This window comes from Dromiciops gliroides, chromosome 3 (genome assembly GCF_019393635.1).
Source record: "Dromiciops gliroides isolate mDroGli1 chromosome 3, mDroGli1.pri, whole genome shotgun sequence".
In the NCBI taxonomy this organism is placed as follows: domain Eukaryota; kingdom Metazoa; phylum Chordata; class Mammalia; order Microbiotheria; family Microbiotheriidae; genus Dromiciops; species Dromiciops gliroides.
The window spans coordinates 179332205-179351389 of record NC_057863.1 but is presented as its reverse complement, the minus strand read 5'-3'; the positions used below and the strand labels follow the sequence as shown (position 1 = coordinate 179351389).

The 19185-nt window shown below is 39.2% G+C and overlaps 1 protein-coding gene across 2 annotated transcripts in view; it reads left to right on the top strand.

Moving 5' to 3' along the window:
• Nucleotides 1–19185, top strand: part of RASA3 (RAS p21 protein activator 3) — a 294331-nt gene that overhangs the window by 145885 nt on the left and 129261 nt on the right. For both annotated transcript variants that reach the window (XM_043994627.1, XM_043994626.1), the window contains exon 4: nucleotides 11794–11888. In XM_043994627.1, coding sequence (XP_043850562.1) covers nucleotides 11794–11888 — 95 coding nt within the window. The remainder of the gene's footprint in view (nucleotides 1–11793; nucleotides 11889–19185) is intronic.

Here is a 19185-nt window from a genome sequence, read left to right as displayed (position 1 = left end):
TGTCTCCATATCCCCTTTACTTCCCCTATGCCCCTCCCTACTTCCCCATGCCTGTTGGTTAATGGAATGAAGCAATCCAAGTTTGAAATATTTACCTGATTTGGAGCAGTTCAGCATGGCCTAAAGTGTACTTTGACTTGTGATGCAAAGATAACCAAGTCCCTACTTGTGTAGGCTGTAGAAAACAGTCTAGCTCTGCTTCAGATTGATTAACAAATTTCCTTTAGATATACCCAGTTTTCATTCTAGATGTGTCAGTTATTCTAGTCCAAGGGCTATCTTTCTAGAGATGTTTTCCTTGAGCTTTCATTTTAAATCCTTAACAAAAAGGATGTCTTCAGGAGTTCTTTGCTGTTGGGATTTATATATAATCCTGTGTAAACCATACCAAGTCCAGTTCTGGGGTCCCAAAGTTGATTGCAAGGCCTTTAATAATAAATCTTCCAGGGTTTTCTTGCCATAGGGTAGGAATAGGATCGATAAAAAAGCATTGGCTAAGTACCTTTTTGTATGTCTTTTTGTGCTTATCTCTGTATTAAACACCATCCTAATCCTTGAAGTACTTACGATTAGACTGAATCTATGACTTCTAGAACCAGATAGCACTTTGGAAATCTTTTGGCCCAATCCCTTCTTGCTATAGACACTCCATCTCTCAGCTCTGGGGATTTTATCTGACTGGAATCCCATGTCTGGAATGTTTTCCCTCCAACTACTGACCCCTTTGGCTTTCTTTTAAGTTCTAACTAAAACCCCACCTTCCACCAGAATCCTTCCCCAACCCCTCTTAATTCCAGGGTCTTCCCTCTATTCATTATTTCCTATTTATCATGTATATAGAATACTTTGTATATATTTGTTTGCATGTTGTCTCCCCCTTTAGATTTTAAGCTCCTTGAGGGCAGGAGCTGTTTTGGCCTCTTTTTGTATCCCCAGCATTTAGCACAATGCCTGGTACATAGTATATGTTTAATAGATGTTTATTGATTCATTGATTACAGAAAACATGGTCAGATAGAAATTCAGCCATAGTCTAGTGCTAAGAGGTTTGCAATGAGAGTATCTGTGTTTGAATATTAGCTTTGTTCACGATGTGACCTTGCAAAAATCTATTCTTCTCTCTGGGCCTTAGTTCCTCATTTGGAATAAAAGGTGGTTGAACTAGATGATACTAAAAAATCTTTTACTAATTTTTTTTGCAGGGCAATGGGGGGGTAAGTGACTTGCCCAGGGTCACACAGCTAGTAAGTGTCAAGTGTCTGAGGCCGGATTTGAACTCAGGTACTCCTGAATCCAGGGCCGGTGCTTTATCCAGTGTGCCACCTAGCTGCCCCCCCAAATCTTTTACTATTAATCAGTTTATCAACAAGTATTTATCAAGTGCCTCCTATTGACAGAAAAGTGAAAGATTCCCTTCCCCTCATGGGGCTTACATCCTATCAGGATGTCTAAATAGGAAAGGACCAATGGAGAATTTGCGATCTTTTTTCTAGTTAGAGAAAACTCCATGGAGGAGTTTAAATACTTCAAGGAAGGAAGACAGAATTATGACTTAGCGATATTGAGGTAGAATGCATATTTCAGATTTAGGGAAAGGTCTGAAGGTAAAAATAATAAGGCTACTGAACAAAAGATCCTACAAGAGAGATTATGAAGTAGGAAGTAGCTTGAGAAAAGATAGTGTGGTAAAAAAAAAAAAAGCCTGGCATAGTTCCTTGAGGTGATTAGGGACCTGTCTGTTTCATAGGTTAGGTTGTGAAATCTATGGAAAAACAAGATGGATGAATATATAGTGCCCAGATTACAGTATACAGTTACTTGAACAGCTCAGTGAGTTAGTCCATCTGTGTATATTTTCTGAATCTATCTACCTATAGATATACATCTGTCTTTACCTCTCTATCTAATCTATCTAGCTAGCACTACAATATACTTGGAACCAATGGGGAAGATTGGGCTGGATCACCATTGGGGGAAATTACACAGTACTTATAACAATCCCAAGCTGCGTGCTACTATGAAAACTCATTTTTATAATACACAGTATTTTCCCTGGGATGTCTTATGGCTTTGATTCATGCATGGTATGTCACTGTCTTAGAAGAAGCAAATTGCAAGTAATACAAGGGGCACCAAAGAGATCTCTGGTGGAGAGACCTAAGGCATATAATGAATGGTATAAAAGCATCATAAAAGACGTCATTAAATACACATCTGACTAGAACATTATAACATCTCTCCAGGACTATTGCAATAGCCTCCTGATTGCTATCCCTTACTCAAATCTCTCCCCTCTCCAATACATTCTCCACACAGCTGCCAGAGTGATTCTCTGTGTCACTTGCCTATTCAATAAACTCCAGTGGCTTCCTCTTGCCTCTGGTAGTGAATATAAACTCTTGTGTTTAGCTTTTAAAGCTGTTTACAGCCTGGTTCCAACCTACTTTTCCCACTTTAGTAAACCTACATGACTCTCCTTTCTATACTGTACAATCCAGCCAGACTGCTTTCTTGTTGTTCCCTGCACACATCTTCCTTCTCTGTGAATTTGCACCCCTTCCCCATCTCCCCTTTAACAGAAAGCCTTTATTGATGCCTCAACTATTGGCAAACTCCCCCGCTCCTGCCCATTTAACTTTTATTTATTTTGTATGTATTTATTTCTGTAGAGAGAATGTAAGCTTGCCTAGGTTGAAGCCTGGCATACAGTGGGAGTTTAATAAATGCTGATTGATTAGTTGGTAGAAAAAGAGGTGGATCATCTGTATATCAAAAGTGAGATATGACAGCCTAATGTTATGCTGCTCTCCTTTCACTATGAAAAGAACCAAAAGGAAGACCTTTCATATGATGGGCAGATTCCCTCCTGGAGGATTTACAGAAAGGCCTGGACCAGATGTAGAGATCTGGAAGGGCTTTGGAGGGGAATCCTTTCATGGATGAAGCATCGAAGGGGAATGGGACCCTTCATTTCTCCTCGTGGGGTTTACTGCAGGCAATAAAACTCTGAATATCTATAGGCTGTGTTACATTATCCCTAAGTAAATGATCTTTGAAAATGTGTTTGTTTTCTTTTGGTTGAAGTGTTTATTTGGTGATATTTTTTCAGTAGGTAAAGTGCTCAATTTTAATTTGAACCCATAACATTCTTTTTGCCTTAATGTGCTCTTTTCTCCTTACCATTAAAACAAAGTATTAAATACTCAACCAAATTTGGTGGAGTGTTGGACATATTCACACAAATGGCCATCTCAAATCTGAGGTAATATGTCTTTGAAATCTCTCTTTCCCATACACAGTGCTTTATCTCATTGTGCACTCTGTCTACAATTCTCATGACCGGGATGGGTTGGGGTGGGGGAATTTATCTTTTAAGTCAACCTCTTCCAGCATAATGAAAGCATTGCTTACCACTGATAGTGTTTCTTTAGTCTCTCTGTATGTCAGGAAGGTGGCTAGACATTGGGTTGAGCCCAGAGAAAGGAGATTTTCACTCCAAGGATCCCCTACTCAGTATCCAAACCACATCAATAAACAGGGTCTGAAAAAATAAGTTTTCAAACCTCAGATCATGTGAAATTAGAGGGAACCTGAGCATAACCTCTTTTACTGATAAGAGACAAAGAACAGTAAGTGTTGGGGAAATTATTCTAGTTTATGTTACTTAGTGAAGGCCCTGTGACCTATTGTTTATCATTCCACCCATCTAATAGGGGATGCAATATGCTTCAGGCTCTAGAACCATTTGTCTCCTGTTATCTCCCCCTTTTTCCTTTTGTTAATTATGGACTTAGTTTTAAGTTATACTCATTTAAAATATAATTTTTTTAAAAATAGAGACAACAGGGGGCAGCTAGGTGGTACACTGGATAGAGAACCAGCCCTGGATTCAGGGGGACCTGAGTTCAAATCTGACCTCAGACACATGACACTAGCTGTGTGACCCTGGGCAAGTCACCTAACCCTCATTGCCCTGCCAAAAAAAACCAACAACAACAAAAATAGAGACAACAACCAATATTAAAAAAACACTTGTTGGCCCATTTCAAAATATGTCAGCTATAGTTTCATGGAGGATGATGTGCATAGTTTTCCTGGGTTATATGGTATGATGGACAACTATTAATGCAGTTAGCTTCAAAAAAAGGGATTGAATAATTGTGCTTCACTGGTGTATTAGTGGTGTCCTACCCTTAGGACAGAAAGTCCTAGAGCATATATCACTTGTGTAGCAAGGTGAAAAGATGTTGAGAGTATGCAGGATTGACCTACTAGAATAGGTAGGGTGACAAAAATAAATGGGATAGAGGGGCAGCTAGGTGGCGCAGTGGATAGAGCACCGGCCCTGGAGTCAGGAGGACCTGAGTTCAAATCCGGCCTCAGACACTTAACACTTACTAGCTGTGTGACCCTGGGTAAGTCACTTAACCCCAATTGCCTCACTTAAAAAAAAATTTTTTTTAAATAAATAAATGGGATAGAAACCAGGGGAATAATTTTTTCATATTGTAAATGACTTCTTCCAAGTGTTTCTTCCATTCCCCTCCCCACTAAGGCAATATTTTTTAAAATTTTCATTGTGCAAGAAAAATGTAGTTCTGTGTAAACGTCATTACCTTTTTTTGAGATGACATGGGGAGACAATATTGGTATGATGAAAAGAGCAATGATACTGGAGGATATAGGTTCAGATCCCACCTTTGATGTTTGCTACCTGTGGTATCTCAGTCAAGTAATTTAACTTTCATAAATCTCAGTTACCACATTTGTAAAATAAGTTACTCCAGATGGCTGATGAGGTCTTTTCCCCACTCATTTCATGATCTTATAAGTTCCAAGGGCAAGTTACTTAATCTCTCTGGGCCTATTTCCTCATGTGTACAATGAGTAAGTTGGACTGACATTGTTCTCTGAGGTCTATCTCTACTCTAAATCTGTGATCACAGGATGGATATATAGTGATTTATTTGTTTTTGGTGAGGCAACTGGGTTAAGTGACTTGCCCAGGGTCACACAGCTAGCAAGTGTCAAGTGTCTAAGGTCAGATTTGAACTCAGGTCCTCCTGAATTCAGGGCTGGTGCTCTATCCATTGCACCACCTAGCTGTCCCCAATATAAAGTGATTTGTAACTGAATGTGCCGGTAAATGGACTCTTGGATCATAAAAGAATTAGGAGGTAGGTGAGGGTATTTGAGAGAGAATCCTGAATAAAGAGAAGTCAGAAACAAATTCTTTTTTCGCCCAAGCTTTTATCACACAGTATTATGATATATGGCCCTAATTTAATTATAAAAGTCAATTTAATGTGCTTGTGGATGCTGCTGGTGGACTTCCACTACCCTCGGTGATCAAAAAGGATATTTAGTAATCATTTTATATCTAGTATTGTGAAATCGTAGCTTATCTATTATATGACTGTAATGCTTTTTGGGTTTTAAACCTTAGTTTGGCAGTGTGAGGTCAGGGACTGTCTTTCACTTCTTTTTGCATCCCTAAGAGCTTAGTACAGAATCTGGCATACAATAGGTGCTTAATAAATGTTTATTGATTGATTGATTGATCTTTCCCTGAAGTTCTAGCTCAGGAAGTGGGAAAGTTCAGTATGAAAGTTAAATGGTTATCCATTTAAGAATGTTATTTTCCCCCCCAGTACTCTGGTTGCGTGTCATAATCACTTAATTTGAGAGCTCCCAGCCCCCTCATTTTACGGAGCAGAATACAGAGGCCCAGAGTGACTAACCAACCAACAAAGCCACCCAGCTCATTAAGAGCAGAGCTGGGACCTGATTTTAGAAGCACCTCAGAAAATGTGCCTTGTCCTAGGAGATCAAAATAGATCCCATAGCCTTGCTGAAAGCCTGTAGGAGTATTGGCTCTTCACACTGTGTCTCAGAACAGCTTTTAAAGAACACGAATGATCTGTAAATTACAGGATTCACAAAACAAATCAAAGCTTTGTGTCTTCCCTGTTCCATTTTCAGTTTTCAGGTAATGAACATGAGAAGCAACTGCATTTGCAGTTGAACAGCTTGGATTAAAAAATTACAAGGGCAGTGCGGCAGTCACTGATGATCACTGTCTTATTAGACAAGAACAGGCATTGCTCAATGATCTAGGGATGTTTCATGAAAGACTAGATGTTGATTGTTGGGGTTGTGCTATAGCAGGGTTTTACCATATATTGTCAATGGGTGAAAAGACAAAGTTGTCCAAGGGCTAGGCACCTGATCAACACTTTTGAAGAAAAGATGAGGCATGTGTCTAGGGGCTATTTCATGTGCTGAAAGGAAACAGGGCACAAAGGGATTGTTTGGAAATGGTTATGGGTTTTAAGGGCAAGGAGAAAAAAAATGATCAAAAGGAATGATAAGCCAAAGGGTAAAAGATGGTAGAAAAGGGCTGAGGAATGGAGAGGGGACCATGTAACAGAGGGGACCATGTAATCCTCTGACTCTGGCAGAGGGCGGAGGAAAGAATTATAAGGTTGGATCTTAAAGTATGTCATTATGCACTTGTAATTGCATGATTGCTAGGCCAGAAAAAAACCCAAGGACCATATAATTTGTGTTTCTCCTTAAGTTTCTGTGAAGTTAAGAAATTGAGTCAAAGTAGTGTTCCATTTTTAACACTCCCTACTACTGTGCACATTATGCCTGTCTGTATATCTTCCCTTCCCTTCCCTTCCCTTCCCTTCCCTTCCCTTCCCTTCCCTTCCCTTCCCTTCCCTTCCCTTCCCTTCCCTTCCCTTCCCTTCCCTTCCCTTCCCTTCCCTTCCCTTCCCTTCCCTTCCCTTCCCTTCCCTTCCCTTCCCTTCCCTTCCCTTCCCTTCCCTTCCCTTCCCTTCCCTTCCCTTCCCTTCCCTTCCCTTCCCTTCCCTTCCCTTCCCTTCCCTTCCCTTCCCTTCCCTTCCCTTCCCTTCCCTTCCCTTCCCTTCCCTTCCCTTCCCTTCCCTTCCCTTCCCTTCCCTTCCCTTCCCTTCCCTTCCCTTCCCTTCCCTTCCCTTCCCTTCCCTTCCCTTCCCTTCCCTTCCCTTCCCTTCCCTTCCCTTCCCTTCCCTTCCCTTCCCTTCCCTTCCCTTCCCTTCCCTTCCCTTCCCTTCCCTTCCCTTCCCTTCCCTTCCCTTCCCTTCCCTTCCCTTCCCTTCCCTTCCCTTCCCTTCCCTTCCCTTCCCTTCCCTTCCCTTCCCTTCCCTTCCCTTCCCTTTCCCCTCTCACCCTTTTTTTCTCTCTTCATCCTTTCCTTCTTTCCTTTCTCCATTCCTCTCTCCCTCCTTTTCTCCCTCCCTTTCTCCCTCCATTCCTTCCTTCCTTCCTTCCTTCCTTCCTTCCTTCCTTCCTTCCTTCCTTCCTTCCTTCCTTCCTTCCTTCCTTCCTTCCTTCCTTCCTTCCATCCATGAAGCATTCTAAAGCTACATAAAGTACTCATTTTAAGTAGGTTTAAATGTGCTGTTTTCTCTTCTATGTATATTGTTTGATAGATTACTCTAGTTAATGAGTAGAGGTCATTGTTACCAAAAAGAATTCTGTTGTGGAGAATTAAATACTCCTTGTGTAAGCCAATTAAGTGAAAATAATTAATAGTGGTAACTATTTCAGTGCTGAGTGAGCTCTGTTCCTTTTGCAAAAACAAAATACAGATGCACTTGTGGCATATAATTTGCTGGAGATATGACAGTGAATCATGCAGCTATTGTTTGGAAGCAAAGGAAATTATACCAGAGCATGTTCTAGGATTGCTTTATGAAGTGGGAAAATTTTCCAGTGAGAAAAGCAAAGGCTATACATACATTCACCTGCAGATGTCTGCCTTAAAATGGTTGGCTTGGTGGATATCTGAAAGGTCAGAAAATCAAATGGTCTCAAGTCCCTCCCAGTTAATTGTACTCAAATACTCTCCTTGCTTTACTACGATGGCATTTCTGACCAAGACTGTTTGGAAGATATTAGTATGTAATTGGGGACTGGAAATAGTTATTTGGAGTACATAAGAATACAAGGGAAAGCAATTGTCCCTTCCTTTTTCTATCAACACTGGATTTAAAGTCAGTAGAACTGCAGCTGGGGACACACTATGTCTATGTCTCGGTCTCCTCATTTCTAAAAGGTGTCATTTCAACTAGTTGAAACTATAAAGACGTTATCCTATGTCTCCTAACTGCCTGATCTGTCAATCTGAAATAGGCTAACTAGTAAGGGTTATATTGACTGCTTCCTGTTGTTGGCTGGCTTGATTGACAGCTCAGAAAACAAGTGACAAGGGATATAGAAAGGCTGGAGGGGGGCGGCTAGGTGGCACAGTGGATAAAGCACTGGCCCTGGATTCAGGAGTACCTGAGTTCAAATCCGGCCTCAGACACTTGACACTTACTTACTAGCTGTGTGACCCTGGGCAAGTCATTTAACCCCCATTGCCCCACAAAAAACAAAAAACAAAACAAAAACAAAAAATAAATAAAATGAAATTAAAAAAAAAAGAAAGGCTGGAGGTTGTAAAATGTATTCTTTCCTTCATCTCCCTTCCATTGATTCAATACAAGATAATAGGTTCAGGTAATAAGCTGAGGCTGCAGAGCAGGTTCTTAACCTGAGGTCTATAATCTTCTTGTTGTTTTTTTAAAAAATATTTTGATAACGGCATTTCAATGTAATTGTCTTCCTTTGTAATTTTGTTTTATTTTATGCATTTAAAAGCATTATTCTGAAAAGGTATCCATAGGTTTCATAAGACTGCCAAAGGGGTCCATAGCACCCATAAACAGTATAAGGACCCCTGCTATAGAAGTTGAGCTGAAATTCCAGGAACAAGCAATAATAGCTAATAATACTATGATAGTTGATACTATTTAGACTATTCTTTTAGTGTCTTCTCCACCAGATTGTATGTAACTGGCTTTGTGTACATGTGCCTATACACATGTGTTCTGGGGTAAGGTGCTATATACTAGGAGTAAAGGAAATAACTTCCAAGTGGGACTGTGGAACCCCAAATGGAGTTGCTATTGTTCAGTTGTTTCTGTTATGTCTGATTCTCTGTCACCTCACTTGAGGAAAGATATTGGAGGGGTTTGCTATTTCCTTCCCTAGCTCACTTTATAGAGGCAAATGGGGTTAAGTGACTTGCCCAGGGTCACACAGCTAGTAACTACCGGAGGCTGAATTTGAACTCAGTTCTTCCGAACTCCAGCCTTGGAGCTTTCTCCACTGTGCCACTAATGTCTCTCTAAATCCAATCTCTTTCCACTCTGCTACCTACATACAGCAAATATTTGATTATAACATTGTTATTGATGTATCTTAAAGAGCATAGATTTTGGTATCATTTGCAAACTGAAGCTAAAGAGACTAAGTGACTTACTTTTGGTCCACAGAAGTGGGATTTCAACTCAGGTCTCTCCCTAATTAATAGCAAGTTTTTGTAAGACATTAGAAAGAATAAATGGGAAGCTAACCTAGCTTCCCTTGGCTTCATTAGTATAGTATTACCGAGATCTGACTAGCAAAGTTGTCATTTCTGTTGGCTTCATTCCTACAACTGGTGAATTGATTACCTTTAAGTAATCATCTATTTGTTATGGCAAGTTTCTGGTTTCCAAGAAGTTGCCAATTTTATTTCTTTTTTTTTTCTTTTTTTTAGTGAGGCAATTGGGGTTAAGTGACTTGCCCAGGGTCACGCAGTTAGTAAGTGTTAAGTGTCTGAGGCTGGATTTGAACTCAGGTACTCCTGACTCCAGGGCCGATGCTCTATCCACTGCGCCACCTAGCTTCCCTGCCAACCTTATTTCTTAAGGACCAACTGACATCTAAAAGCTGATGGATCTGTCACCCTTTTCCCCATCTCAAAACCTCTGCTTCTGGTTACCTTTTGAGAGGTACTGCATAGGCAAGAATGAGCTACTGTTAAAGAAGGAAATCCACATTAGCTACTCAGTCAGCCAATAAGCACTAATTAACTATGTATTATGTGCCAGGAACTGTGCTGATCAATAAATGTATATTTAATGGTAGCTATGTGCTTAGTGCCATGGAAACAACAAAGATATTTAAGGCATAATCTCTGCCCCCAGAAAATTTACGATGTGGGTTTAGTTGGAGAAACAAGTCATGAACACATGAGGAGTTAAAAAGCAAAAATAAGTTCCAAATGGTTGACAAGGAAAAACACTGTGCTAAAGAAGTTCAAAAAGGAGAACGATCATTATGAACTGGAGGTGGTCATGAAACATTTTACAGAGGAGGTGGGACTTTGCTTAAGCTGAACTTTGAAGGATAGGTTCAAATAAGTAGAGAGGTGTGGAGCAGGCATCTCAAATGGCAGGAATGTTCCTCTACATCTCTATTTGTCTCTCAGAAGATAGCACCCTATTCCCTTGGCCCTTCTAGCTAACCTATATCACTAGAAACAGACAGGATTGGTTTGTTAGAGAAGGGGAGTAGATTGAATTGGGAAATAATTTGGCCCCTTGATGGAGTTCATAGAATCATAGATTTAGAGCTCAAATGCTGCTACTACCACCCACCACCACTACTAACATTATTACTACTACAGGGTAATACATGGTTTGCACTCAGGTCTTTCTGACTTCAAGTTCAGTGCTCTATCCATTGAGCTACCCAGCTGTTGGACCTTGGAGATCATTGAGTTCAGTCTCCTTCCTTTATTTATAAAAACCAGAGTCTTAGAGAAATTAAGTAATTTGCCTGTGGTTACATAAGTATCAGGGGCCACAGATGGAATCAAGAATTATACATCATATTCATATTTTCTATGCACATTATGGTTTGCAAAATGCTTTCCTCACAAGAACTTTGTGAAATAGGTAGTAAATGTGGTATTAACCCCACTTACAGGTGAAGAAAGTTTGATGATTGTTGAGTTATGTAATTTTGGCTGGAGCCCAAACTTGAGAGCAAAAGAACTTGCTCTTAATCCAGTGTCCTCTCCTCTACGCCAGACTTCCCTTTCCCTTCTTCCAAACATGGCAACCTACCTCTAGGTGCTATGATGACCAAGTAAATTGTGAGAAGAAGGAACCATGTTAGGGGGAACTGTGTTCCTCCCCAGCCCTAAAAGTACTATATGACCCGGATTTATTTTTAAAATGCAGATAACTGTATTGCCCTGAACGTAATGAAATTTGATTTGTGGAATCATATGCTTTACCACTTTATGTGGAAAGCAAATTATTTGTTATTGTCTCATTGTCAACTTCAGGTGTCAATTCATGAGCTAAACTGATGACCATGCATAAGCTTGAGTTACTACTTTGCACTACCTTAGTGTTTCAATACATCCCTGGTTTCCTTCCTCCTCATCTATAAGGTGAGGATAATAATAATAATAACAACAACAATAATAATAATACCTATCTCTTCTCTCCCTGTGGATATGTTCAGGATATATGGGACAGCTTTGAGCACCATGTAGAGATGTGCAGAATTCCTTAAATTCAAGTCATTATAATATTTTTCATTTCATAGCAATTGGCTATTAGGAAGATCAGTCAGTGGGGTCATTATTTTAAAGGGCTAGAATTTGTGAAGGAGATGGGGAAAGCTTGTACCTTGAAAATGTTACATTGTAAAGTTTCTGAAATCTAAATGTCACTGGAGTTTTGGAAAAACCAGGTCATGGGAAAATGAAGACTATGAGACGAGTAATTTAACTGGTGTCTCTATTTAGAATAAATAATCTTGGATGATGAATGGATTAAGTGTTCTCTTAAAGAAACTGGTCTAAGCTGGTAGATTCATGATCTTATACTGTGTTTCTTTTCTTTTGCCTTGTGCCTTTAGGAAAAGTGGCCATTCAGAAGGAAGACCTCCAGAAATACCATAACAGAGATACTTGGTTTCAGCTACAGCATGTTGATGCTGATTCAGAAGTCCAGGTGAGATTTATGTGACAATGGGGCCTTTAATAATAGAACATGGGGGCAGCTAGGTGGTGTAGTGGATAAAGCACAGGCCCTGGATTCAGGAGGACTTGAGTTCAAATCCGGCCTCAGACACTTGACACTTACTAGCTGTGTGACCCTGGGCAAGTCACTTAACCCTCATTGCCCTGCAAAAAAAAAATAATAATTAAAAAAGTAATAGAGCATCAGATCTCCAGACTGCACAAAACTAAAAGCAAACTACAGATACCATCAGGGTCTGTGGGAAAGGAATACATCCATAACTACTTATCTTGTGGTTAAAGAGATGTTCCAGTGCCCAAGAATTATTCTCCTCCATTTGCTTAGTCTATCGATCCTTTCCTGTGTCTCTTTTGTCCAGCTATCTTCATTGTTAGACATTTCAGTAGTGTCATCTCTTCCACCCTTGAATTTCTGACCTATTAGATGAGCCATTTTTGCCCTACTAATAATGCCTACCATCCACCTCTGTAGGAAGTTATCAAATGGGAAGACTACTGGGCTTTCTACAAACATGGGTCATCTTCTCTTAAGTGGGGTATTTTAGAAACCACTATTTCATTGACTCTCACATTTCCTGTCATAGTTGTTCTGAGCATTCTCTTTTCTCAACTAGTCAATCATTATGTGTGTATTAAATGCCTAGTGGGTAGTAGGTAGTTTGGCTACAAAGAAAAAAATTAAATAGCCTTCACATTCACGGAATTTACATTCTATTGGGAAAGAAAATATGTATGTGAAATAAGTATAAGATATATAAAATAAAAGTATTGTATATTTAAATAAAATATATTTAACATAAATAAGAATAAAATAAATATGAGAGGGACGGAATAAAAACTGGATGGATCAGGAAAAACCTCATAAACATAGAAAGTGAGACTTGAGCTGAGTTTTGAGGGACACTAGGGATTTTGAGAGGTAGGAAGAGATGGAGAAGTTGCATTCCAGGTATGGGGGGAGGCCTGTGGGAAGTAACAGAGATAGAAGATTGAATGTCATGGGTGAGTAATAGCAAGAAGCCTACTTTGGCTAAACTCTAGTTTGTGAGGGGAAAAAAAAGTATAATCATTTTGAAAAGGCAAACTGGAGCCAGTCTTTGAAGGGCTTGAAATGACAAACAGAAAAGTTGATATTTGATCATAGAGATAATAAGGCATCACTGGAGTTTATTGGGAGAGAGTGACATGTTCAAACATGTGTTGTAGGAATGTTGCTTTGGTGGCTGAGTGGAGGATGGACTAAAATGGAGAAAGCCTAGATTCAGGGAGAGTAAATAGGAGCCTATTGCAGCAGTCTGGGACCAAAGGTCATAAGGTCATAAGGGCCAGAGGTAGGATGGTTGAGAAGTAAATGCAGAGAAGAGGACAGTTACCAGACATAGCTATGGAACTAGAATTGATAAGCTTTGCAAATGTATAGGTGAGGTGAGTTTGAGTGAAGAGTTGAAGATGAGGTTGTATACCTGGTGACTAGGAAGAAGGGGGTATCTTAAATAGACCGAGGAGGAGGGGTGAGTTTAAGGGGAAAGATAATGGCATCTCTTTTGGTCATGTTGAGTTTGAAATGCCATTGGGACAGGGAGATGGAGATGTAGAATTGGAGTTTGAGAAGGAGATGAGCGCTGGGCTAAGGTGTGTGTGTGTGTGTGTGTGTGTGTGTGTGTGCGCGCGCGCACATATATGTATAGAGAATGAGATATATTGATAGATATATAGATATTGATAGATGGGTATACACATACACACACTCACATATATGTATATATAGATACATTTATATATGTATATATATGAATATATATTTTTTATATGACATCATATGCATAGAGATAGAGGAAAGTATAGTAGCTAATGAGATTACATAGAGAGTATAGAGAAAGCAAAGAAGAAGGGCCAGAAAAGAACCTTGTGGTGTACCCATCCATAGTGTATGAGGCATAGGCCATAAGTTCATAGCCTTAGAACTGGAAGGGTCAGCTACTGGTTTCATGTGTAGAAATGGGGAGAAAATGGAATTTGCAAGGGATAATTTCAGGCTGTTGATTTTTTCATTGAAGTTGGCGATGAAGCCTTTTACTGAGATTTAACCTATTGAGGTTATTAGAAGTGGTATAGCTGGTTCAAGAAGAAGTTTGGAATATAATCCTTCACATCTGTTTTAGCCAGGGAAGAATGAAAGGCTTAAATGCAGCAGTTAAGACCTGGTTAAGTTGGGGGTGGCTAGGTGACACAGTGGTAAAGCACTGGCCCTGGATTCAGGAGTACCTGAGTTCAAATCCAGCCTCAGACACTTGACACTTACTAGCTGTGTGACCCTGGGCAAGTCACTTAACCCCCATTGCCCCGCAAAAAAAAAAAAAAGAAAAAAAAAAGACCTGGTTAAGTTTAGGTAGCACAAATTTATAGAGGAACATTTCAAGCAGCTAGAGAACAGTACAAGACAAACATGAAAAAGGCTAGCAGTAGGCAGCACTGATCCAACGTTGGCATTTGGAAAGGGATGAATGACAACAGAATGGTGAGACGAAGGATTCCAGGGTAGAAGACAATGTTAAGTTGAATTGATTAATGATAAAGTGAAGATTTTGAAGTCATGAGAGTGAATAGAGCAGGGGCCACAGCCTGCTTGGGGTCATGAAGACTACTTGGAAGGACCAAGTGACTGTAGGTTATAGTAAGAACTGATAATAGGTTTAAGAGGAGTGAGAAACAGAGTCAGAGAGTAATTTTAGAGTTATGGATCAAGGAGGTGCAACACTTTGGGCTGATGTTGAGATTGAAGGTATGTCTAACCTTGGGTTACACAGAAAGAATTAGTATTGGGATCTCTAAGGTCCGGTAAACTATGTTATAGTTTATAGCTCAGCTATGTTGTGCTTCTATATAGTGGGAATAGACTTAAGTCAGGGAGACCAAGTAAGAGGGTACTGCAATAGTCCATGCAAGAGGTAATTAGAGGGGCAGCTAGGTGGCACAGTGGATAGAGCACCGGCCCTGGAGTCAGGAGTACTTGAGTTCAAATCCGGCCTCAGACACTTGACACTTACTAGCTGTGTGACCCTGGGCAAATCACTTAACCCCCATTGCCCCACCAAAAAAAAAATTAAATAAAAAAAAGACTTACCTAAATCTTCGTCTTCTACAGGAGGTCTTTCTTGGTCCTACTGTGGTTAGTGCTTTCCCTTCCAATGTTAACCTGGTTTCTACTTTGTAGATATCTTATATACTATATTTGGATATGTTGTATCCTTCATTAGAATGTAAATTCCTTAGAGACAGGAAATGTTTTGCCCTCTTTGTATCTCCAGCTTTTAGCATAGTGTCTGATGTGAGGTAAATACTTGTTGATTGACGAGGGAAAGAAGGTAGACAAAGTAAATTAGGAATGTGTTAATTGTGAGATGGCTTAGATAGGATTTCCCTCATCCCATTTCTAAGGTTAAATGTAGCTTGTACTGTCCATGAAAATAATATTTGCTAAACAAATCATGTCAATAAAATGGTGTTTAGTTTACTTAAGAACACAAAATCTTTTCAAAGTTCTTTACAAAACTACCCTAGTAGCAATCATTTTTGCAAGCATTGTAGATTCCTAAACCCTCATTAAAGCAGGCCCCACAGAATATTTACTTGGCATTATTTTGTTAGTTTAGCATATAATGGTTATAATAAAATTATATTTTCAAAAAAACTTGTGGTTGGGTTTTCTTGTTCCTTTGGAATCCTAGAATTCTAGATTTTGAAGGGACCTTGGAAGTCATCGAATAAAAGAGCCTACCTGATACATGAATCCTTTCTACAACTACTCCGCCAGATGGCTGTCAAGTGGTTGCTTATAATTTAGCCTTCTAGATTAGTATAATTTTTATTCTATTTGCAGCCATAATTTATTCTGTAATCATCATGTTTTGCGAAGAAAAAAGATCAGTTTTGTCTCTTTACTTCATAATGCCAGTCATTCCACAGATGGCTTTAAAAATCATTCTTATATTCAGTTGCATTTCATTGAATGAATCTAGGCCCTGGGGATTTGCAAATGAAATCACGACATAGGCCTTGCCCTCAAGGGGTTTATAATCTAGTATTGTTGAATTCTTTATTGCTTTCTTGGTCCTTTTTTGTATACTTTTATAGGTTTATATTGTTTGTATATTTAAATATTAAATTAAAAAATTTTTTAAATGATATGAAAACTATTTTGAAGTAGCTTTATTTTACAAAGATGATTAAGATTACATGAGTTGAAAGGTTCTAGTAAAGACATAAGCAGATCTTTGTAAATTGCATTTGGGATCACCTCTCTGATCCCACTATTGCTATTTGAATGATTAAATTTTAAAAATAGCCATTCTCCAACTGATAGCATCCACTTTGTTTATAGTTGTTTTGTTCCAGCAAAGAGTGCTACTATGAATGTTTTTGTACAGTTGGGTTCTTTTCCCTCTGGCCCTGTAGACTAGACAATTTATATTATACTCTTCATAAAAGGAAAGTGGAATCACCATGAATTGAAAAAGGCAAGATCTTTCCTGATCGCCTCAAATTTGTTCTTACAGCTTTTGGTGAATTATGGTATAAAAAAGTTTATGTCTTCTCCTTCCAAATTGCTGTATCATATGCCTATAAAATTATGGGTAAAACTTGAGATAGCAATGGTAATTGGACATATGTTGAGGTCCTGACAATCCCTAAGTAACTATTTCTGGTAAAACACTTCAAATCTAAATGTCTCTAACTTCCTCCCACACATGACTCTCAAATTTCTTTTTATGCAATGGTTCCATAGTTTGGTCATTCAGTTCACCAATTTCTCAGTTCAAGCTGGATTAAAATTGGAGTTCTGCATTCTCCAAATGCCATCTCTCTAGGGCAAGGTAAAAGGGAAATATACCAAATCTTTTTTTCCCCCTTTTCCTCTGCTCCCTGACACTGTTCTCTTTTACTTACTTGCCCCATTCATTATCATTCATCTCCCTTTGGGCAGAAACATTCATCCAGTTACTCAAGGGGAATAAAGGCAAATGTCTCAATACTCATTGCTAATTACACCAGCTATTATAATCACATAAAATGTATTTCATATATTAGCCGATTCATCATATACAATGTTCATATACAGCAAATTCTCCTATGGCAAGTTTTCTATGCTGTGCATCATTTATTTGGTATCCTCTATAGAATACAGTATGTTGTATTTTCTAGCTAACACTTGTGTTATTTGGGTGATTCAACTCATGCGTTATCCATCATACAACATATTAGCTTAGTCACTGGTCGAATAGTTTCAGCACTACTGTGAGAGTTACTGGCACTTTTGTATGCTCTGTCTTTCCATGGGCAAGATGTTTTTTGTAAACATTAGCCAACAGCTTAATTCTGCGACTGTGATACTTGAGGGCTTTTAGGGCTGTCCATGACTCTTGGTAGGTTGGTACTGTCTAAGACCTTTGTTTCCTTGAGACAGTGGATATGTAATAGACATAAAATTGTCTATTTTGGGGTTTCACTTGTCTCACCTATCAAAGCAGAAAGTGGTCACCTTGGGAACAGTCTGCTTTCCATGATGGATATTCAGTCATCTATATTAGGATATTGATTCACCATCTCTCCTTTGGATTCTCTCTGGAGATATATATTCAACAGGATCCTTTGCTGAGTCTAATTTCTTGACCTTCCTGTTTACTTGTTCATACCAGCTCATTCAACAAAATATTTAAGGGACTTCTACCAGTTCCCCTATGAGTACTTAGTGTAATATATTTTCATTTGTAGGTCCTGCACTGACAAATTCTATAAACGAATAGATTTCTTAGTCTTTTAAATATCTGATATGGGATGGCTTTCCATTGTTGGGCTTTCTAATGGTTTTGTATGACTCTGCAATTGCAGAGAAAGATGGCAGTGAACTTGATTATAATGTTGTTTGTTTCCTTTACTTCTCTAGGTTGTCTGCTGTCTGCTGTATGTTGGTTATAAATGTCTAGATCTTTCTAGCCTCTTGAGACTAGAAAGCAGAGATCTCTGGGCAAAGTTCCCTTTTGTCATTGTTGTTCAGTCATTTTACAGTCATGTCCAACTCTTCAGAACCCCATTTGGGGTTTTCTTGGCAGAGATACTGGAGTGGTTTGTCATTTCCTTCTCCAGATCCTCTTACATATGAGGAAACTGAGGCAAACAGGGTTGAGTGACATGCCCAGGGCCATACAACTAGTAAGTGTTTGAGACTGGATTTAAACTCAGTAAGATGAGCCTTCCTGACTCTAGGCCCTACCCAGCTGCCCATTAAGTTCTCTTGTAAGCATCAAATTCTCTTACAAGCACCAAATATGTGTTATATCAATCCTTTTTTATTTATGTAGGTTTGGGGAGAAAATACCCATCCTGGTTTTCCCACTGTTTTAATTTTTTGCTTTTGGGGATTTTGTTTTGTTTTGTTTTTTGTGAGGCAATCAGGGTTAAGTGACTTGCCCAAGGACACACAGCTAGTAAGTGTCAAGTGTCTGAGGTCGAATTTGAACTCAGGTCCTCCTGAATCCAGGGCTGGCATTTTTTGTCTTAAATACCATCTGCATGAGACTATGAGGTTTAACTTTTTATTAAGCATCTCTTCCTGTATTTTAAGCCATGACAATGCCTTCTACTAGAGGAACACAAGAATATACTTTGTGGGGCAGCTAGATGGCACAATGGATAGAGCACCAGCCCTGGAGTCAGGAGTACCTGAGTTCAAATCCGGCCTCAGGAACTTAGCACTTACTACCTGTGTGACCCTGGGCAAGTCACTTAACCCCAATTGCCTCACCAAAAAAAAAAAAAAAAAGAATATACTTTGTCATATCTGCCCAGGCTCTCTTTCATACTTAAAAATCCTCTCCCACGTTGTGTCTGCATTTTGTAATCCTTTGCTTACTTACTTCAGGTCCCAGCTGAGATTCTACTCTGTTCATAGGTCCATTCTAACCCCTTTATTTTACATATTAGATGAGAAAACTTAGGCCTAGACAGGTTAATTAACTAATTTGGTAATTTTAGTGATTATTAATAATAATAGATATTTAATTTAGTAAGTCTAACCATTTAATTAATTAATTAGTTGGTTGGGCGGGGCCAACAGAACATTGTATGCAGCAATGGCAATATTGTTTTAAGAATGACTTTGAGGATGGGGGTAGCTGATGACACAGTGGATAAAGCACTGGCCCTGCATTCAGGAGGACCTGAGTTCAAATTTGACCTCAGACATTTGACACTTTCTAGTGGTGTGACCC